This window comes from Athene cunicularia, assembly GCF_003259725.1.
Source record: "Athene cunicularia isolate RWA chromosome 12 unlocalized genomic scaffold, athCun1 chr12_part1, whole genome shotgun sequence".
NCBI classification, from domain to species: Eukaryota; Metazoa; Chordata; class Aves; order Strigiformes; family Strigidae; genus Athene; species Athene cunicularia.
This window is the reverse complement of record NW_020799116.1, coordinates 3,546,310-3,569,963: the sequence shown is the minus strand read 5'-3', so window position 1 is coordinate 3,569,963 and position 23,654 is coordinate 3,546,310. Positions and strand designations below refer to the sequence as shown.

The 23,654-nt window shown below is 39.1% G+C and overlaps 1 protein-coding gene across 1 annotated transcript in view; it reads right to left on the bottom strand.

The window, feature by feature from the left end:
* Positions 1–23,654, bottom strand: part of PRKAR2A (protein kinase cAMP-dependent type II regulatory subunit alpha) — a 43,663-nt gene that overhangs the window by 4,563 nt on the left and 15,446 nt on the right. Inside the window, exons 3-10 of the mRNA XM_026857545.1 lie at positions 19,669–19,721; positions 18,034–18,117; positions 14,408–14,514; positions 9,053–9,206; positions 5,814–5,915; positions 4,012–4,086; positions 922–987; positions 102–240 (exon numbers count right to left, since the gene is read on the bottom strand). Of these exons, the coding sequence (XP_026713346.1) occupies positions 102–240; positions 922–987; positions 4,012–4,086; positions 5,814–5,915; positions 9,053–9,206; positions 14,408–14,514; positions 18,034–18,117; positions 19,669–19,721 (780 nt within the window). The remainder of the gene's footprint in view (positions 1–101; positions 241–921; positions 988–4,011; positions 4,087–5,813; positions 5,916–9,052; positions 9,207–14,407; positions 14,515–18,033; positions 18,118–19,668; positions 19,722–23,654) is intronic.

Below are 23,654 nucleotides of genomic sequence, written 5' to 3'. Positions count from 1 at the left end.
ACCGTTAGTTACCGAAAGGCTGCTAAGGTTTGAATAGCTGCTCACTCAGGCATGGTCCACAAAACAAACACGCACCAGAAAAGGACAGGACATGGGCTTACCTAAACATTTGACCTCCCCAACAGCATAGGCAGAGGCTGCTCTGGGTTTGTTGGTAACGAGTGCAAGCTCTCCAAAATACTGCCCTCTGTGACACCGGGCAATCTCCACTTCTTGGTTAGCTTCTTTACTTGTCATAGTCTGTTAAACGGTACATTTTAAATATTTGCATACAATTCAATCTTTGTACAAGGCTGCAGTTAATCCCAGCTATTTTACAGGTGTGCAACAGCTCACTGGTTTAGGGTTTTGAAACTAGCAATTCCCAAGTCATGCTCTGTACTGGTAGAACACCTTAACAGCATGTTCAGTTAGAAGTTTGATAAGAAAAGTGTACGCCAGCCCACAAGTTTAGAGATTGACAGATATTCACTGTTACAGCTTTGGGAACTGTGATTACATTAGCCTAACACACATTTTACCATGCACAACACGTTGTCCCAAGGCTGCTCCAGGCTGTACGGAGAGCTGTTCAAATGCCAGTGTCTAGTATATCACTAGAGATAACAGACCTCAAGTTTTGTAAATTGTAGTTTTCTATAAGAAGAAAAGTTTCATCTCCACCCCTAAAGCCAGGGAGAGTGTATCAGGTTAGTTTGCAGAGGAGCAGATATAAGCAAAAGACTTTCCAACTTTAGTAAAGTGACTTCTGGCTACTTCAGAACAGGTGTGAGGATTTACAACCTACATCACCTGAGTGACAATGATAAATATCATAAAATAGTATCTTAAAATAAGCCAGGGTAGGCTTTTTCACAGCACTTGCATTAATCACTTAAATCAGGTACTGACCTAAAGCCTAATCATCCAATTTCAACTCACCTTGCTTTTAATCAAGATTTTTACTTCACCAGATTCTACAATGTAAAAACAATCTGCTTTATCACCCTGTGAAGAGGAAAAACAAATTATTTTTTTGTTTACTGTAAGAGTATGTATAAATGGTATTAAAGCATTCACTCTGAACTAGGTCTTGTGCAGAAAGCTGCTAGAATTGACAGACACTCACATTCTTAACATTAAAAGGTAACTGGTTAGGTAACATACCAGAGGAACCCGGAGGGGAAGGAACTATTAGTACACATCATTCAGTGAGAGGGCAGGTGGAAAGGAAAAAGCAAAGGAGATTGAAAACACAGAGCAAAAATCACTTCAGTGCAAGTCTTCAGATCCTGATGGAGGTATCCGATAGTTAGTGAAACTAAGCAGGGTTTAGAATTTCCAGAAGCAAGTTTTGATAAAACATTAATGTCCACATTTCTAGATGTCAGTAGGAAGAAGAATCCATTAAACTAAGTATGAGCCCAGTCAATCCAAGGTAAAATAGTGGGAGATCAGCAGAAGCCAGAATAGCTGTACTTGAGAAACATAAACATAGAAAGTAAGAAGAAGATAGTTTACAGAAAACCAAGTCCACAATGCAAGCCATCTAACATGAGGAATGATGCAATAAATGGCTGTGTAAAGGTAGCGAGAATGCTGAGGAGTGAGGTGCTCTCTTAGCATCATGCCATTAAAGGAAAATAAGTCACACAGGGCAAGTAGAAAATAAAAGTTGATAGTCATTTTATATAAAGTTCTAGAAAAATAACACAACATGTTGTTGAATAACTGAATGTGAAATAAAAAGATTCGTTTTAGTCAAAGTCAGGTGTTTCTATGAAAAAGTCACTGTGCAGGTGACCAAGCACTGGACAGGTTGCCTGTTTCTGAAGTCTCCATCCTTAGGGAGATTCAAAAACTGTCTGGGCCTGGGCAACTGGCTCCCGGTGGCCCTGCTTGAGAGGGGAAGGGGTAGCGGGCGTTAGATGACCTGCAGAGGTGCCTTCCAACCTCAACCATTCTGTGAGTCTCTAGAAGCTTTTTCACGTCTGTCTAAACCTCATCATGTTGCAGACTGTCAACAGATCACAGTGAACTGCTCTGGAGAGCTTCACCAGGACTTTTTTATTTTGAAAGTTTTTGCTGTGAGAGGGAACCTTCAGTCTCTATACCCGTGGGCTTGGTATAGGACTGGAAGTCAGAGTGGAGAGCTGGCACGTGCCTGCTGCTACAAATCAGAAGCAAAGGGACTAGAAGCTTCAGGGAAACAGAGGCTGGATAAGGAACCAATAAAGGAATGGGAGTGGCTCAGCAAAAACACCCATGAAACAACGTGAGGAGAGAGATAAATCCGACATTAAGTCAAATGGGCAATAAGACTATGAATGTGATGGGAAGCATGGAGAAAGACTATTACAACCTGAGTATGGAACACGGGCTGGGAGAAGATGATGCAAGATTTAAACATGGCGTTACAGAAGAAATGAGGCCCTCAGCTAAGCTTCCTGGAGACGATCATAAACCATTCCGTGCAAAGCTTTTCATTCACCGTTGCCAGCTATCACAACATGAACTAACACAGCACACTTCTGAAAGAGCACTGTTTTTTAAAAAAGAATGTAAACAAACTGAGTGTGAGACATCCTTGTAACACTGGCAGGCACTAACAATTTTCAAGTGCTTTAAAGCATGCTGCCCTCAAGTGAAGGGTCAAATTCCAGTAAGGTAATTAAAATGTAAGATTATCCATAAGAGAAAAGGGGTTCATGGTATTGATGCTACTGCTGTAATGTAGGAGCTATCACATCTTTTCCAAGCATAAAATTTCATTATCTTTAGCAGCGTATTACCATCACCCAGACCTATCCAAACTATTAATCCTCCTTTTAAGGGTAATTACATCCTTATCCTTAATTCAGTTATTACAAAACATTGAAACCAACTGCGTAATTGGATCACTGATTGCGTGGGTTCCCAGTTTTGAGACTGATTTATAAGCTTTGATTTTGCTGAGAGTTCAGTTTTCTTAGGGTCTTAAGCAACAAAGTAAGATTTTCAACTTACAAAATTGAGGGTATTTTTGGAGAAGTAATTTGGCAGTATTTGGTTATCAGCAAATTAAGGTTTCCTGCATTGAGTTATCTAACATTCAAGGTAATTAATATTAATTATTCAAGACATTTATAAGACATTGTTTATAAAACAAGATGATGGTTGTGATTCAAAAGCCTGCAATTTCAGGTAAAACAAGGACTTTCTTGCCATTAACTTCTACTTGAAGTAGAGCACTTTTGCAACAAAGAAAGCAACCCTGAGCTAAATTTGATGCAAAATTCCAGTGTTCCATCAATAACAGTGTTCCAAAAAGTTATCTGTGTCACAGTCAAAAAAATCCCACAGCTTTAGCTTGAGTTTGTCCAGCTTCATGTTCCACCACTCTGGCCTTGATCTATTACAGCAAACAAAACATACACCAACAACCAAAGGCTGTCAATTGAAGCTAGGCTACTCCACCACTGAAATACTTTAAAGAGCATCAGAAAAAATAGTGGTTTTAATTAACCCTGATAGTTTCTTATAATAGTTAGAACTGAGTTGGGTCCAACCAGTGAAATATTCCCTATGACTTCATTTACTTTCATCCAAATCACACTCCTGTTGGAATTGTTTGGTTTTGTTGTTTAGTCAGACCTAGCAATTAAGAGATGCCTTTACTACATGCTTGTGACTCCTTGTTTAAATCTGGTCATAAGTGCCTTTAAAAAGTCGATCTGGGGGCTTTCAAGGAAAATTACATAGACATTTATTTTCAGCTTCTTAAGACATACTCCTCTTGTAACCTTGCAAAGACTATTAAAAAAAAAAAAGAGAGAGAGAGAAGAAAAACCCAGAAGCTAAAGTAATAGACTAAATTTGTGGCAAAAGACGCACTGGCCATTCCCCAAACGCTCAAGAAGTGGTTAAATAAATTGGAAGTATTAGAAGAATAAGTGTCAAGTTGGTCCAAGTAATAGGACCCTACAAGTCAATTCCAAACAGGAAAGAAGCAGAGAAAGGAGAACGATAAAGAGAAATTTAGACTTCAAGTACCTGAGAAATGATACGTTCCCCATCCTGATACACTTTCTCCCCTATAACGTCCACTATCTTCATCCGCTCTGATGCCTGGAACAAAGAGGAAAATCAAACATAATCATCCTATTATAGTACATCTCTGGTAAATTTTGTAGCCCTGAAATGAAGAGGTATTTCCTAGACAGACAAACATGCAGTATCTGGGTACTGAAAAATACAGCCCCTACAATGACACTGTCATACTCATTTGGCTGGTTTAGAGCAAAAGGGTGGGGGGGACACAACAATCACTTCCTCATCTTAGGAGTTGAAATTTGAAGAAAACACTCAGAGAAGTGTCATAAACTTTCTACGAACAACCTTCAATGAGAAACACATTTTCAAAATATTTTCATCACCATGTACTTGAATATGTGGGGGGTTTTTTTTGCGTCCCAGAATTCATTCCTAGAGTGGAGAGAGGAAGGGGATACGAAAAGGACACTGGCTCTAAACTGTAAGCAGGCATTGCAACAGGATGCCCAGCAGCAAGGGCAAGAGGTATTAATCTGACAGGCAACAAAGCATGCCTGAGTCTTCCTAAACAGGAAGGGAACACTTAAATTTATCTCCAATGTTTCCCACTGCCCACCTAGAATGCCACAAAATAATTTTATTGCTTCAGAGCAGTGTAAAAAACATCTTAAGAAAGGAAGAAAATCCTACAGTTAAAATGAGTATCTCAGCAGATGATTCAGCTGTAATCGATTCATTCCACGAATGCACCTTAATCTAGCCCATGGTTGAGAAACTAAATTCTGATCCACCCATGATTCAACTGCAGTGTGTCGTGCAAAAAGCCATCCAGTGCTAATGAGTTATTTTGCTATATCTTTAAATATTTATGAGTCATTTTTGTGCTCAAAAAAGTCACATTGATGGAACTAGTTTGAGCCAGGCACTGAGAGGGATGATGTGCAATTTATCCCTTCCACAGCTACCAAGGTAAATTCAAAATAATACATATTAGAGGTTGCTATTCACACCTAACGATACTTTGCAATTGTGTAATCTTCTCTCAAGGGGATTACAAGATCTTCTCAAATATTAAAGATTAATGCTGAAAAATATTCTTACGGTGAGAAAACCAAGAAAAGATAAATGGTATAAGGCAAAGACAGACACACAGTAACTCCAAAGCAGTTTGCTGTGGCTCCAAAAGCCCTCTAAAGATAGAGGCTGAATCAATAGCTTAGAAGTGACAATTTACACTCGTTTCTGAAGTCATGCACCACACACACTGACGCGGCATCTGTCATTTTGTTCCCAGGTAGCAGTGCTTCCCTTTAGCCTATTCTTAGTTTCCCTCCTGAATATCAGTTAAGGTTAAAGCAAGGCCTACTACAGCCCACATCTTTTTTTTCAAATTTAAAATCATTCGTGCTGATAAAGGCCAAATATCCCAGTGATTGTATCATTACTTCAAGATCACACCCTCAAAGGAAACCACAGCCCTGAGTTTGAATTTTCACTTTAATACCTGTTCTCTGACATATTTATGGATGGTTTGTGGTTTTTTGTGATGTAAAAAAAAAAAAAAAATCTTTACACAGACTGAGATAAACATCAGCAAATCACTTTCTGTGAAGAAAGGATATGAGAAAAAACAGTGTACCATTTCAATAACGCAAATTAAGTTTACGGTAAACATGATACCAAGGAAGCTCTTAAAATTTTGTTCTAAGCAGAAATGACACAGATTTCTGATTGAGCTGAAACCCTGACTGCAGAGCTAATGCTAATGCAAGAATTTGATACAGATATCTGAGAGACTTTACCTCCAAGGATTTAAGAAGGGGCACAGACTCAATAAATAATTCGTATGTCTTCCTCTTCTTTGCATTGTTTTTCAATATAATTCTTCTGAATGTCACTCGATCCTGAAAGAAACAGCACAGAGAAACACATTATTCCTCTTCACTGAGTTTGAAGAACCAACAAACATGAACTAGTACTTGCAACTGGGTTTTAGAAGCCAGCTGTTCAAATGATACCACATCCATCACAAAGGTGATTGTAACAGCTCTTGTGAGAGTACCTGTTGCAACAACAAATTGAAAAACAGGAAGCTGTTAAGACCTGGTCCTTCTCAGATAAGCATTTAAGAACTCCATTTTCATTCTATCTTGTACTGGTTTTCAGGGTTGACTTTTTTGGCGTTTGTTTGGCTGTTTGTTAATGTACCTTTCATGTTTCCTCATACAATGGAGAAGTTACACTCTTCTTGCTGAAGCCACTGGAAACTGGGATTTCCAACAGTTACTTGTTAAGGCAACTGGGATGAATTGGATTTTTCTCTACTTGAGTCATATATTTAAAAAGTTGTAGATTTATACCGCTCTCAGATAGATCAGGAACAGCATATCAAACAACAACAGGCTTGATTCACTCCTCCACCTTCTAGGATCCAAGAGCCAGCTTTTTGCAACTTCCTAATTGCCAGCTGTCCACGCGTACCATAAACACCTCCCTGGTGGAAAAATTGTTTTTGAAGCCCAAATATTCCCACCCACCCCCTGCCACCCCTCCTGCTCTGATCTGTTCCCCAGGCAGCGGCTAGTGATGTGCAGGCTTCGTGGCCACTGGGCGGCACTACGTGCCCGAGTGAAGGCAAGCTTGCCCGGCTAACCACAGCTCCTGTCTCCGCACCTGCAACGGCAGACATATTTGAGAGTTTATTGTCAGAGAGCTTAACGAAACGCTTTTTATTTCCAAGCAGAAAAGGCAGGGCTCAAGTACTGGCAAATACCGATGCGAAAGGCCACAAGAGAGCTGGAACTACACGGCACGCCCAGGCTAAGGGGAAGGGCACCTGCCCACCAGGTATTTTTGTTAGCGTTAGCATGACAATCATGCCCACGGTCCCTGTTAGAATCAGCACTAAAATACCAACAGAGCAAGAGCTGCAGAGTTTACTTTACACAGGATGAGGCCATGAGTGTAAAAAAATCAAAAAGCCAGAGGAAAGGAGCAGAAATTTGGTTCGGAAAATGGTACCAAAAAAAAAAAATTCTTTGAAATTTACGTATACCCCAACCAGCAGAAACATCTAAAGTCCTGAGAGCCATTCCTCTGGATCTCATTTTCTGAAAACATCAACTGATACCTTAGCAGAGACGTTTTGAGGTGAAGAGATATTTTCAAGCAAGAGAACAGTTTCATGGGATGCAGGCTGCAAATACTTGTAACTTGAAACAATGACTGATACATGACAGCAGTGGAATACAAAAGTTGAAGGAGGTGAAAGATGAAGGGAAGAATGGTATTACTGTTATCTAAAGGAGAATAAGAGATTATAAAGCATGAGGGAATATTTTTTTAAATAAATTCTTCAGTGGTAGATGTCTCTTCAAACGTACATGTTTGGAGAAGGAGAGAGGTGCAGAAATAGTCAGGGGACTTGCAAAAGCATAAAAAAATTCAGAATTCATTTGTTTGAGAGTATCTGTGAGGGAGGAGAAGCAGCAGTATTTGAACAAAAAAGGCAGAGCAGCTAAGGAAGTGTGTGTGATTGTGAGGTTTTCCCCAGTCATGTTCAGTAGCAAAGGCTGAGGACATTTCTCTGCTCCAGAATAGACCCACATTTGAGAACTGCTTTGTGCCTGAGCCTTCCAGGCTTTTGTTGGCCTAAGGCTGCAATGCAGCAGCAGTAACCCACATTTCCCATGTGGCAGATAACCCATGAGCTTTAGCAATTACTTCTGTAGACTAATAAAAATACGTTTAAATTACATCAGGTACAAAATAGTACAACAGAACATGTCAATGACAGAATAACTGGATGAAATAACTAAAGCTTTAGGCAGGAAAATGCAGCCTTAGTTAATAAAATATCCACAGGACAGATGACTAGCAAGAGGTCCCCCTTCAGCTACACCTTGCTTATTAAGTGACTGTAATCACAGAAAAAATAAAACCAAAATGAGCCCAATTTGTGCAATTCTTTTCAAAGGCAAATTGGAACAAAGAATCATCTTCTCACGTTGTTCCTTTTATGAAGGAGCTCAGTTTGTACATAGCTGCTTTGTTCTGTCTTGGTCAAGAAATTAGATTCTGACATTACTCCCTGGTTGATTTACCAAAAAATCTTTTCTTTCTGCTCACAAAGGGAAGTCAGAAGTCAGTGCGCTCAGCAAGTGCAGAGATTGCATAAACACGTGGTGCGTAGCTGCTTATCAGTCCTATAATCAAGGTCACAACACACAGACAACCCCCAGCGATAGTTGCCGAGGAGCCCAGCGCACACAGAACACACACAACACTTCTGGCTTCAAAGGCTTCGTTGATCGCACAATCCGCTTATTATGTGAGCCCTCACAGATGAGTAAGGGAGCACTGTGAAAATAACCCTATCCAAACAGTACAGAGAAAAGAACTAAAAAAGGAAACTAATGTCTACAGCTTCACATTCAACACTCCTGGGCTAGAGACAAAGCAACACCATCATTTAGCTTGGTATCTCATAGGTCGTGCTGACCTGAGAAACTCTTCCAGGGTAACACAAAGGGACCAGAAATATCATGACAGTTTATTTTGAAGGAAAACAAAAGCTTTGGGCAGTTTTCCTAGCTCTTCAAATTACTGACATCCTCAAGAAGATATTTAACACCTTCCCATTCCGCTTAAAGCGGACAAAATGGTAGGAAGGGGAGGTGAAATAAAGAACATTATGTAGGTATTGTTTTTTTCTCCCATAAAATACGTGCATTAATGCCTTCACTGTCCTCCGCAGGATGAAAACAAAAACAGGGTGGGTTTTTTTTCACCTAACAAAAGCCACAATTACAGCAAAACCAAAATAATAAAGGGACAGATAAAATTAGTGATAGTTTTTACAGACAAGTTGTTCTAGAAAAGATGGCCCAAAATATTTGCACGATTGCTCTCTTATCTCAAGAAGTGAGATAACAGATCATGATAAAGTAACTATTATCACAAGGACCCATACCAAGAGAAGCACTGGACACTGAGTTAGTGTTTAAAATATTATGTGTAGAGAGAAACTTCCTTTCCTTACCAGTCCCCAAAGGGCTCCTTCTGTTGTGGCAACAATGGTGGCAGCTCTCGGAGTGTTGTACATCAACGCCAGCTCCCCAAAACTGCCGTGATTATCATAGCGGCCCACACAGCGTGACTGGTTGTCTTTCGCTACAACGATATCATACAATCCCCTGGAAAACAATGGAATAGACACTTTTTATTAGACAACATTCTAGTACAAATCATAAAACCAGCTTTTTACTGTTACACAAATAGTCCTCTTATTGCTGGGTGAGATAGAACATGCTTTATTGAGCTTTCCAATTGTCTGATACTAAGCTGCTTCTATCTACGCTGTTTTCACAGTAATTCTCTCTTAATGAAGCATTTCACTGCTGATAAATCTGGGCAGGATCTACTTGGCTTCCTCTGCACAGTATTCTGACGATGCCATTATAAGCGTTCTGGCCAGGGTAATAGGTAGTTTCACGGACTTTAACAGTATTTGCCTTTTCACAGCGTATCTGTTATCCAGTGAGGCCTCTTTTACACAGAATCACAGAGTCATCTGGGTTGGAAAAGCCCTTGCAGCTCCTCCAGTCCAACCATGACCCTCACCCTGACCCTTCCCAACTCCCCCAGATCCCTCAGCGTTGGCTCAGCCCGATTCTTCAACCCCTCCAGGGATCCCAGGGACTCCCCCCTGCCCTGGGCAGCCCATTCCAACGCCCAACAGCCCCTTCTGCACAGAAATCCTTCCTCAGAGCCAGTCTTTAGAGTGACTTGGATCCATCTGTACCCTCAGTGACAGCATTGCTGCAGTACCTGTGGGATATGCTCAGTCCAACTGCTCACCTGCTCCTATGGTTCTGCCTCAGATCCAGCTTAAAGGTATGTCTATACAGTAACACCAAGATGAAATTTTAGCTTTTATCTGCATATGCCCATGCTAGATTCAAACTATCCAGCTCTTGTATGGACAACAGTGAACACAAAAATCACAGAAAGGGTCTTTCTTTACAAACCCAAGACACTGAATGAGTTCTGCAGTGCAAACCTACCAGTCATAAGCAGCACATACTAATTCTCAAGCTGGAGGATTTAAAGCTAGTTCAGGAATGTTATACATGCCATATCTTTACACTCTGGCACAGGGATCTCCAGAGACAACCGTTTCTCAACTGGTATTTGTCCAATAGCTCCCTTAGCTCCCTTACAACCAAAACTTTTATCACTCAGTTCAACTTCACACCATGCTACAACTCCAGGCACACTGACAGCTGAACCAACCAATTTTATCACCATTTTCATGGAGGTGTGGCTACCGAAGAATGCAGGTTATAGCATACTTGAAGAGCATCTGTTCAACTCTCAAAGCTCCGTGTGCTGAAGTGACACTGTAGGATGCACCACCTTAGGCAGCATGGGTAACTTCCAGCAGTTCTGCAGAACATTACAAGTTCCATTCTAGTCACAGTTCTTTTAGCTGAGCTAAAAGATTTTTACTTTTTTTTTGTTGTTACAGCTCACTTCTAGAAAAAGGAACATCTAGCCAGGATCTCTTAACAGATCAAGAGAAAAGTGTTCAAGTACCAGAAGCCTCCTTGTGCTCTGTTCACAGGGACCTGTAACCTGTGTAAATTGGAATCCTCACCCTGTTCTCCAGCAGGCACGCTTCCTACATTATGACAATGTTACAGTAACAGTATCCCAGAATTTACTGAGAATCAAAAGACTACTACAATGAAGATGCAGGTACAAGTCCAGCAAGTAAAAGCTCAAGACAAATCTAGATCACACCACAGCAACTGTATATGAAGAGGCTGTGCTCACAAAGGTAGCCCTTTAAAAAAGTTAAACAAGTGTGTGTAACATCCTCAGGGATGTCTTATGCTTGGGGCTTAAAAGAATAATTTTAATATATAGCTTGACTAGGCTTGATTAATTCTTGGCTATGGCACCAGAGATCATTCAGGGCCTAGCCACTGGCCTAAAAGTCTTTACAGAATATATCACACCTTGGAGAAAATCAAGTAGGGGACACCTTCCTGGCTTTAAGCAGCTGAACAGGCATATAATTTTTCCCAGGAGTTTAGATCTTTGACAGAAGGAATGGTATTATCTCCCAGAATATCATTAGGCATGTAAGAAAAAAAAAAGAACCACCAGAAATGGCAGTAGGTGAAACTTCTCATGGTAAACAAGTATAGGAACAGACTCATTGGTGAGACCTGCCTAGTATTAACAACACAGGGTCTTTCAGGATTGCTGATGGACAGCCCTGGGTTTGTTAGTTATCTTCAAACACTGCTGTATCTGGAAGAGGAAAAAAAAAAAAAAAAAAAAAAAAGTACCAGAGGACAGCTTTATGCCAGCTTCATTTGTAGGAGATTCCACAAAGTGGACATTACATGCCTCAAACAAACAAATAGATCAAAGTGAGGAAGCTTTGCACTATGACTTCAGAGGGTTTTTTGATCTAGAATAGACTCTGTGAGCATCTTAAGCAAACGCAACAACTTCTTCCCATCCCTCAGCCTAAAAGTCACTTAACTAGTGTCATTTATTTCCGAATAACTACAGCCATGTAACCTTCAGCCAAGCATTCATGTCTGTAGCCCAAGGACTACATTGGTGAAGCACCACTGGGTGACCTTGGCTCAGCTTTACTGAGAAAACTGTTGCTGAGCTGTAAGACAGTCCATGAGCTAAAGCCCTGCAAGATAACAAGAATAAAAACACAGACTGAAGTGTAATAGTTGAGATGGTAATCATTAGGAGCTCAAGGACTCAAAAGAAAAATACTGACAGGAAAAAATATAAAACCCCAAGAGGGAGGGGAAAAAAAAAGCAGAAGAGAGGAACTCAGCAAGATCGTGGATAGGTCTGTTCCAAGAGGCAACAGAGGCTAACGCTGCCCCTGCTGACTGCTCAATCAGCAGAGACTCATCAGGTGCCTCCTCAGCAGCGATGAGCATACTAACGTTTAGCTGTACAACACATCCATCCTAGCTCTCCCTTCCAGGCAGTGAGCACTAAATAGCTGCTGCACCCTCAAGCTGCATCTGTCCTGCCTGCTGTCCCTCTGCACATGGTGAAAGACCTCAGACTTAAGTGATCTGCTGAGAAATATTACAAACAGAAGACTTTAGAAAAGAAAAAAAAAAAAGGCCAGTGCCAGAAAGTCTATATTTCTACACAGACAAGAAGCTAAAGAGTTACATCTGCAACACAAAGTCACTGTTCATTCAGACAGGAAGAAACTAATCCTCAGAGATATTTAGGCATTAATGACTTATCTTAAGAGTAACAAAACATGCGTACTGATGCCTTGAAAGGGCCAGAGTCCTCTGAATTTGCACTTGCAGGCAAGTAGAAATATTGTAGCTTTTAATAAGCACCAGTATCCTGCTATCCTTTTGTATGAAAAAAAAAACCAAAACAGGAGGTGGAAGGTGGAGGAGGACTGACAGGGAGGACTAGAAAGAGAAAGAGGGAGACAGAAAATTCATAACTGTAGAATTTTAATAAGCGAATAGTCGACGTAAGAGTTGCAGCTGAGTTGGTGTTTACAGCAAAGGCTGGTATGCTCTATTGCTAGAAAACACGGGGTTTCATTTCCCTCACTGTATATAGCTTTTCTGCCACATACTATTGCCAACATATTTATGGTACTAGTGAATTATACCTTGAGAGTAAAATAAAACAAAAACTTAAGAACCTGAAGTCTTCCATCCCAGCTATCTTGATAGAAAAAGGCATTGTGGAATAGCATTACATCTGTAGAACAGAAGCCATAAAAACATTTACCGGAATATCAAGGATAAGGTTCCATTTCACTACTTTATTTTAGGTTAAAACTCATAGCAGGAAGAGGTTTTTAGCATCCAGCAGGTTAAGAGTCTTACACAGAAACAAATTAAAATATGTGGATAGTATCTAACATTTCTGAGAGGCCCTCAATCTGAGTTTAAGCTTCCTCAAGATTAGGAACCACAACTCTGCATACATCTGTGCAGAGCTGGTGGCTCTGACTCCATGAGTTCTGATCTGTAGTGCCTTACTCTTATCTGAGACAGCCTGATGTCCCCAGTGAACATGGCAAGAGAAGGAACTCGTCCCATCTAGCCAAAAACACAGGATTGGTCTGAGACTGAGCAGCTGAGGGAGATAACTGAGTGCAGAAATGGAGCACTGGTTTAGGTTAACGGGAAGGTAGAGGACAGAGGAACAGGCATGTGGTCCGAATATATTTGAGGTAGCCTTATGTTCTCTAATTCCAACTAATCAGAAAGAGGAATGTCCTTAAAATGAACAAGGATCATTTTAAATGAAGAATTTCTAACCTAGAAATTCTTTTGCAAATTCCTTAAACACAGCATAGATGACGATTCCAAAGGCAATATGTTGTCTTGAAGAGCTGCTTTGAAAGCATTTAACACAAAATTAATGGTGCCATTATTTCAGTGATAAAGAAGATAACAGTGCATCAAAAAAGTAGTTTGCTAAGATTGTATTGCAACAGACGTTTATAATTCAGTCAGTAATATTCTGTTTACTGGTACAGAAATAAATCTGTCCTTAATTATTCTTCAGATTTGGTGATTAAAAGTAACATTAGCCAGAATTTCTTCCAAAAGGGTAAAAGATACTCAAAATGTGCATGCACACACATATCTATTTATATGCCTGTTGCACGTATATATGATCCACAAAACTACCAGGTGAATTTGCTTGATGCAAGAAATTGTGAACTGGAACCCTAAACTCTGCAAATACAAATCACATGACCAACAAAAGCAATGTAACTACCAGTTACTCTGAAGTCAGTGATCAAAACTGGTTGGACAAAGTCCAGGTTGTTTCATGGTAGCCATTACAATGTATTTTTCCCCCCCCACACACACACAATTATTCTTCCTCAAAATAATCTCCTATCCTTTCCCTTACCATATGGTTTCTTTTGCTGCTTTTCCCCCTCCTTTCTTCAAAAAAAAAAAAAAATTCCTCATCTAGAGACAGCATATAACATGGCAGGTTTCAAACTATGCATGTGCTAATGGGCACAAAACCTAAACTGAACAAATGATAGGCAAGCTCAAGCTGTGTCTCTTCCCTCAGAGAAAGTAGTATTTGAGTTTTCACACAGTCACACAGAATGTGTTAACATCCAGCAGGTTTGAAATGTCCACCTCTGTCATATTTGATTACCCCTCGGCAAATGATCCAAAAGTCACCAGGGGCCTAAAGGAGAAAATGAAAATATCAAAGGAAGAGACAATGACTACAAAAAGTAAGTTTCCTCAGAAATTGTCCTGCAGTAAGCATTCTGTGTCATTTCTAAGAAACTGAAAAGAAACATACTCTACATTTCAAAGGTACAGCTGCTTACCGCTCAATGACATAGAAGTTGTCTCCATCATCACCTTGGTCAATCACATGTTCCTGAGGTTTCACCTTCCTCTCAAACATGGCATCAAGGACCTGAGACAGCTGCTCCTATAAAACAAACAGGAGGGGAAAAAAAGAAAAAAAACTCTCAGAAAATACCCCTTAGCATTACTGCTGGACAAGGACAAGTTCATTGGACTGATCTGGACAGTGAAGTGCAACATGCGTTGCTTTATTTTTACTATATGCAAATACCAGTAATACTGGTAGTAAATGTTGACTTCCACTAGCACCTCACTCGTTTCCAGCTTATATTAATCTATGTTCAATAATGCAAACATACACAGATACTTCCATTACGGAAGAGCTATTATCTCAAATTCATGTCAAAATGGCTTAATTTATGCAGATCAAAGCACACATGTACAGCAATAATCTGACACAGCTTCACTGCAATGGATACACATTGATTTATGCCAACAGTATCTGTATTTCATTATATGTATGTATGTCTATAAACTGCACCATGATTTACGAGTAACTTCTTTGTACTGTCCTCATCTAAGAGCCCGTCATGATCAGGGCTGTACTGAACGAAACTCCACCCAGAGTTACTTCCCTGGATAGTCTGTGTCTTACAGAACCTGCAATTCCAGCGTAAGACGAGATCAGAGAGATACAGATGGGGAGCACATAGAGAAAATGGGACAATGCTGGTCTGCACAGTAGACTTGATCTGGGTTTCTCTGATGAGCCATGACTAAACTTTTTTTGTAGACAGCACAGGCAGGGAAGCCGCAAAAGCCAAGAGAGATGATGCCATACAAACGCCTTGCCTCAGTGCTAGCCTGCTTTACCATTTCTGTTATTCCAAAGCCCATTAACAATAGACTATCATTGCATTTTCAATGACCAGATGCTCAGGGTTGAAGATGTAGATCACAGCTGAGTTTCTAAAAATATATTGCACAAACACACAAAGTAGTCTTTATGCTGCTAGATACACTTGAAGTATTTACTGTGCTCCTTAAGTTGGGAATAATTGCAGCATCTGTAGGCACCACTAAATTGAAAATATCACCTCTATTCACTAGAATTCTATTTTCTTGTCTTTAAAAACCCTCCTGATATTTAAACTAAGCAAACAATCATTGCATGAAAGCCATTTATTTTAACCACATATTTCACAGCATGCATTTGAGTAAGAGTTGTCAGGAAATAAGCAATACAGATTTTACAAAGCTTTTTAAAAATACTCTAGCTCAATAATGCTTTACATGGAGGATAAACAGGCAAAGACTTATTTCAAGTAAATAAACCACTGAGCTCTTCTCAATAAAAGGACAGGCTTCATCAGATTTCTGAACTGTAAAAAAATCCTCTTGGTTTAAATATGGGTACTGAGCATGCTCAGGGGCCTTGCTGGTAAGGGTAACAGTCATTGCTCCCACCCAGTACAAAATTCAGTTGTTAACCAGCATTCTACAAACTCATTTATGAGACACTGTGGAGCCTACATATGATACATCATAGAGAGCTTTTAAATACGAGAGAAGTTATCTACTCCCCCAGCACCTTACATGGAAACATAAATAAGGTTTATCATCGAGGATGCTCAAAATCTCAGGGTTAAACTCTGTGTCAGTCTGAATTGGTTTTAGCCCAAAGTTCAATGTGAACCTTGCTAGAAGTGATCCACTGGACACTGGCTCCCTTGTGTTTGATACCAAGTAGTACAGCAACTATTCATGCGAGTGAAGACATCCCAAAGGGCTGTTGAGTCACTGGGCCTAAATTCAGCACAGTTCACCTAAATGCAACCAGTGGAAAAGGGATGAATTTGGCCAGAACATTTCAGTCACACAATCATTTACTCCTAAAGGGGTTTTATGCAGTTTTGCTGACATTGAATTTGTTTGCTTTTATTTAACAGTTTTACATGGCACTCTTTAGAAGTTAAGAAGCATAAAAATGTATTTTAGGCCTTAATTTGAAAGTATTCCTCACAATTATGAAAGGACAATATACACAGAGCAAAAGCAGCAGCCATGCATTCTGCCTTTCAGTGGGTATTCTACAGCCAACCTTCCAAACCAGTCACATAATACAGAGGGAGTTAAAAAGAAATTACTGAGGAGAGGCAAAAGGATAAAAGTTCCATATTCCCTTTATACCTATTACTAGCACAGCTCTCCCCTCTCTGTTACGTGCCCTTTACAATAATCAATGTATGGATTGTAGTCATCTCTTGCAGCCACGTGCCATCTTAAAGCCTGAGTCTTTAACAGTTGCAGTTAAGATCATTTCCCTTACTCCTCAGCTGCTCAGTGTTTTTCCAAGCTCCCTTTCTCAGCTCAAATTTGTTTTTCAAAGGCATCTTTGAATATAAACTGGTTATTAATTTTTGCTTCTGTATGATTTTGTTGGAAGCTAAAAAATTGGCCTGCTCAATTCAAATGGTGATCACATTTTGCACATACTCCTTCAGCTGCTGAATGTTCTTAAATATGTTTCATATAATCAAGTTACTTGCAAAAGGAACCTTTAAAAAGTCTTAAAATAAGTCTTTAAAAAGTAAACAGGCTTAATGACAAGAATTCCAGAACAGAAAAAGGCCAGTCTTGGAAAGAACAGCTTTCAAGGAAACTTTATGACAAAGTCAAATCTTCAAGCCTGCCACAATCAAAATCTTTCAACAACTATTTTGAGAATGCAGTTCTGTGACTCTTGGAGTTTGAACAGGAATCAAGAACTGGGAGAACTTCTTAGTTTACAAGGCAAGCTGAGCAGCATTTCTGGAACCATAAACTATCACATCCATTCAAGCTCAATGATTCAAACCAGGAAGCTGCAGGGACCATCACTGATGTGACAGCTTTTATTCTTCCCCAACCTCTAGCAAAAAATGTCAGTTCTGTTTTCATGGAAGCACCAGACCAGAGATGAGACGTATTTATTCTATGGCCTCTCAGAGACTGGATTAGAGGATCTCCAAAGGCCTCCTCTTAAGATTCTCATTTTAAAAATTCATACCAATTAAGATTACTAAGTGCAAGCAATGGAGACACATAATTAAAAAGCCATGCTGAGGCAATGAGTAATTAACAACCAGCTTCAGCAATAAAAATAAAACAAGAACAACCTGAAAAGATTACTTTACATTCATTTACAGAAAATCTACTGACATGTTGACATTTAAGAAAAAGATGCAGCAATCTGAAATCATGCAAATATGAGTAGTGTTCAATATCACAATTGTGTAAGTAATTTCCTTTTTAAATCGCTCATAAAATTATGAACTGTTTCCTAGGGAAATCAGGTGCAATGATATCCAACGGCAAATATTGAAAGATAAGCAAAAGAATTAAAAAAACCCAAATTTTTCTCTAACAGGAAAAAAAAAAAAATTGAATTTGCAGGAAGAGCGATCTGAAAAATCACAGTAACTGACAATTTGACATGTTTGTTTATATTGTTCATGGATTGTTGCTCTCCAAACACACCTGCATATAATTAATAATTTATGAACTATCACAATGCAAACAAGTGCCTGGACTGTTAGATCATGCTATTACCTGTACCTACAAACAATCAACTCCAGTTAAGATTTTCTTAAAATGGTATTACCTGATCTAGGTTTTTGAAAAGCAGAATATCTTTACATGCTTCCTGCAGTCTGCATCTCTGTTCATCGGTTTTTGGATGAACTACCTTTAAAACAAAGTAAACCAAAATTGTCATGACAACAATGAAGTACGATTACAGACAGAAAACACAGAACACAAGTGACAAAATATATAGTTCTTTTTTGTTGTTTGCATAAACAGTAATTATATATAAACATACAACGCTAGACAGGAGAGAAGAAAGAGCCATAAGAAATACATTACGCTGACGATTAGCACATGCAAAATAACAGTCAATTAAGACAAGAAAGAGGATGCCTTTTCCTTTCCCTTCCCTCCTAACCCAGACACAGTCAAGGCTCGAGCATTTGGAACAGAGGAAAAAGTCAACAGCTTTCTTTCTAAACTCTGGCTGTATTGGTCCCAATACATTATTGTTGGCATACAGGTATAAGACTTATGATACATATGTATCCCAGCCCATGTAATAACAGAAGCAGCACATATTTTTTCAGCAAAATTACTTAAATAAAAGCTTTGCTGTTCGAGAGATATTTTTTTTTTGTTACTTCTTTCCAATTATAAACATCTCATCAGGTTAAAGGAACCAATGCTCACTGCGTCATAAAATTGTTTATATATGTGCTTTTGGGGGGCTAATTATGAAAACATATATAAAAATATTAATTACCCCACATTAGCCATATTTCTGGGATAACAAGGGTTCCAAAAAACAGTTACATTAGTAGGCATTTCTAAAAATTCATTGTCAAAAGTTGAAGAGAACTCAGATCCTTGTTTTAAAAGAAAAATGAGTATTTTATCAGAAGTCAGGAAAATTAAGACTTTTGATGGAATAAATGTATCCAGGTTTATAAACATTTGAATGATCAGACACGTTGTCTTTTTTTCTTTTGATAGCATCGTATTTATGAAGTATCTTCTTTTTTAAGAGAAATTACATTAGACTTGGAGTGCCACTGCAAAAGTATAAAGCACCCTTGAGATGGAACCTGGAAATGGAACACCACAAGTCCAGAGAGAAAACACTGACCCCCCACCAGCCAGGCTACAAGATTTGCTCACATAAAAGCATCTTGAAAGAAATATAATTACAGTATCTGGACCTGCAATTCCTAGAAATTCCCAGCTTTCAAAACCAACAGAACAACAGGTGGCCACAATCTCAAAATATTTCAACAAAGTATTTCTTCTACCCAGGCAGAACTGCTTTGACAAGAAAGGCAGTAAAAAGCACGGGAGGAATTTTAAGCACCCATGAAGAAACAGCTGTGGTAAAGCTTAACTAATTCCTCACAACAGCATCAATGCTCTAGGAACTGCCTCCACAAGCCTTTAAGATAATTAAGAAAGGAAAATATCCAAAATTTTAAGGATGGTAGACTTAAGCACAGCTCTTGAGTCCTTTGAAGCAAATTGTATCAAAGCCATAGTGAATAAAAAAGTGCATGAGACAAAGTGGTCCTAAATTTCAGAGCAATGTTACCCTGTCAATGTCAGCATACCACACAGCCCCTCGGGACAAAACACCCCAGTGGCAGGGAAAAGGTGATGTACAGACATCTGCCTGTCAGACTGTAGAGAACCATGCATGATGCGATTCACTCATCCTTACCCTTTGTTCTGTATCTTCTTCCTCTTCATCAGGATTAAAAGCTTCAGCACAAACTTGAAAGAAAGAGAGAGGAAATTAGTAAAAGGAAGCAATTATATGAGAACACCAAACAAATCAAGTTTAAATTCCTTTCTTCTGCATTTTATTTTCCTACAGGAAGAAAAAAAAAAAGTGATTTTGTTTTATGTTATTATTATGTCAGCAGCTTAAACCCTCTCTATTCTCTGAGCAGGCACAGCATGGCTGCTCTCAAGCTCTCATGTAAAAAGTCTGTAACTTACAATAGAAAATCATCTTGCCTAGCAAGTGCTCCAAAGCATGCACACAGATTTCCTTTCAATTCTTATCAAAGCATAACAATCTCCATTTAGATTAATTTACAAACATCTCTAGAATGCAGGGGGAAAATACTGCAGCTACAGTGCTTTGTTCTTTGTAGTGCAATGTATATAGCTAAACACACTAAAAAAAGAAAAAAAAACAGGATAAGGAGGCATGTGGCAATTGCTCCTCAAGTCAGATGTGCAAGTGAGTACCTATATTTTGGGGTTTTTTTTCAATACAGAGAATACACAGAAATTAACCTGGGAAATGCACAATCAGCTTGACCATAGTATATTATATAACAAAAAACGTTTAGTCCCCCTCACCCATATGCTCCTGTATCTTGCTACATTTGAATGAAATGAATGTCAGGCTGTGATATAAAAATAACTTTAAAAAAATACATAAAGTAATTTTTTAAAAATGGATGAGAACATTTGTGGAAAACATCCACCGTAGCGCATAGGAACAAGGCTCTGCCAAACATGTCATTATAACTACAGGATCATTGTAAGAGCAACGATAATGGTGAGCTTCTAAAATTTCAAACCATTTTTGTTCTAATGCTACTTCAGAAAAGGCTTATCTTCACTTATCTTAACAGTTAACGCTCTTACAAAATTTTACAATATTAAACACAGACACCTTTGGCTGCCAAAAGCCTACAGCTCTATCTCAGACTTTCTTATTAATTTGTGAACATTTGCATTTCTTACATGTCAAAGTGAATTCTGCATTCTAACTAGCTGTACAGATAAAGTGAGAGCCAGTCCTGGTTTCATCTAGTTCTGCTCTTACTTTAATAACGGTGGTCTTACTTCTGAGACTACACACTACTTGTAAAATTTTACAAAGAAACACAGACAAGCATTTTTCTTTGTATTTTATCCAGCATCCTGACAATACTGAAGACTTGGCAGAATGCCCAGAAGCTCACTGCAGTGACATCTAACAGCTGAATGGACTTAGAAAGTATAAATAAAAATAAGCCGATTAAAAAAAAAAAAGCCACCACCACCAAAAAAAAAAAAACCAAACACCACACCAAAACTAGAAGGCCTAGCATTCAGCAACTTGCAAATAATTTGAAAATGCATACAGGACTACTGACCTTGTCATCATGCTTTCAAAAGGACTATAAAAATGTACAAGTCCAGCATAATTACTTTCCAACTTAGCCTTTTTTTTTTTTTTTTTTTTGTTTCCCCCCCTGCCTAAAAGGTACAGGTCTTTCCTAGCAAATTAGACTTTAATTCCTGTTTTTCCTGGAGAGGTTGAAGAGACTGGAATACAACACAAGCATTCCACTTATCAAACCACAATGTAAAAACCCAATCATGTAATCATTAGGCATATTAAAGAGTACCAGTTACTCATATAATAAACCCAGTGTCACACTGCCTCTTCTGTTTGCACCATTTAAGAATATAGAAACAGCAGATTAATGGTGCACCTACAACACACACAAGCTTTTAGCTTAACAGAGTGGTCCACCCACACTTAGGGCAGACTCTTTACAAAGGATAAACAGCATTCTCCCTCAGCTGAAAAAAAAAAGTATAGTCCGCCCCACAGTCCGAAGATGATTGTATTATGGGAAGGTAGATACCTACAAAGCTGCAGAACTTGGACTTATAGGCAAAGATCCACTTAATATGCAATACAAAGGCACTAACAAAGAGAACATTATTAGCATTTCAGTGTGAAAGCTTTCCTCCTCCTTTCATTTTACAGTAAGGATCAAAGTCTATTGTGAAAGCTTTGGATTTTCTAATAAGGAACATTTTCTTAGAAGAAAAGCTCCTTGGTTTAAACAGTATGGTGAAACTAGAGAGAAAGTATCCTCATTCTTTACAACCAGTGTATCTTACCAGTAACTAGAGTTCAGTTATGCACTATAGTATGTACTACACATGCAGGTTTCTGAAAGTACCTGGCATGTAAGCACATTCAAGCCACAGTGTATCTATGAATTCAGAGATCACTGTACTTCACTATACCATTCTATCATTTAAATTCTCAATATTAAGCTGCAAATAAAATTTTGTTCCTGCCTCAACTGCAGGGAAGCTATTGCTAAGAATATGCTTTGGAATTGAGACTCTCTTCAAGATTTCCTTGGGAAAACAAGTTTAATTACCACGGCTAAGACTACAGCATTAGAGCAAAACCTTCTCTTAAAACATTCAGCAATCAAAACACAGGTCTCTACAACTTTAGTATCGAACCGCTTTTGGTTGGGATTTGTCTGCCCTATTTCATCTTACCCAGTAAGGGCGAAAACAGCTTCATAAAGCCTGCTAAGGATACAGACTAGGACTTAATGCCCTCCTCTTACATATGGAAATCACTCCTGAGTGCCCATGAATGGGCACCACAGAAATACAAGAGCAGTGTGGCAAAAATACTACTTCTTCCCATGCTGTTAAGTAGAAAGCCTTCCCATTATAATTTTCGTTCTTCAACCTCCTGCTGGGATTTCTTTTTTCACGTAGAAGCGGTAGGGCAGACATTTTGGACTGACAGCTCGGATTGACAGGACTTTATTTACTTGCAAGCAGAGCTGTAGCACTTAATGCAACATATCTGTTGTGGGATGGTTAAAAAAAAGGAAAGAAGTAGCAAGAAAAGTTTGCCAGTACAAACATCACCTTTGTTTATGCAAGTTGTAATTGTTCCCAAGATAATACTGTTCTGCAAAATACGTGTTTTGTCAAGATCAAACGCCTTGCAATCTATGCAAATCTGCATAATAATTCAGCATTTAGCTCCCATAATCAAACAAAGCCTTTGTGAGAAATGCATACCAACCAGGGAGCTGAGAGATCACTGTTGGTTTTTTTTTTTTTCCAGAAGAGCACCCAACAGGATGAGGCCTGAAGACCTTCAGACACACAAGAGCAGGGAAGGTTTTCACACTGGACATGAAAATTCTACATTTTATGTAAGGTGAGTGCATTGTTAATATTTCTGTTGTTACTGGAAGAAGCAGCAAAGACATATTCTGTCCTATTCTCTTTGCAATTTTGGATAGCACTCTGTACTTCAGAGTGAAATCCTAGTAACTCATCTTTACTTAGGAGGGTGCATTACCTCCAACTGATCCTATGAGAACCATTAATGAAGATCCACCCCGTGCAGTGCATGCAGAGCAACCGTTTCAGTTATTTATTCAGATCACTAACCTCGCGCTATGTTTAAGGTGACATTCTTTGCATTTGAATTTGCCAAATCTTCAAACATTTTATAAGTCCATCTCTCAAGGGACAGATGTATAGCCTCTTCTGGGAGCACTATGCCAGCTGGAAGGGTGACCACTTCCAGTGGCTTGTCACTGCCTCTGCGACAGCTGATCGCTAAAGCAGACACTTCCAAAAGGATGTAGTCAAGATGAACTTAGTAGGTTTAAACAGAGCCTATACATAGGTCTTTGCTGGCACAGCTCCGTGTCATTTTCTGCATTTGGGAAACAACTTCAAGTTTCCTCTCACTTCTGTTGCTGGATAGATCAGAATTTTTTTGTTTAGAAATTGCACTTTGTTTCCTGAGTTAAAGATCGCACCATGTCAAAGCAGATGACAGATTCATACCTTGATCCAGCAAGTGAGAAACAAAACCTCCACCTATTTGCACTACCTGAACGATTTTCACATTTATGACAG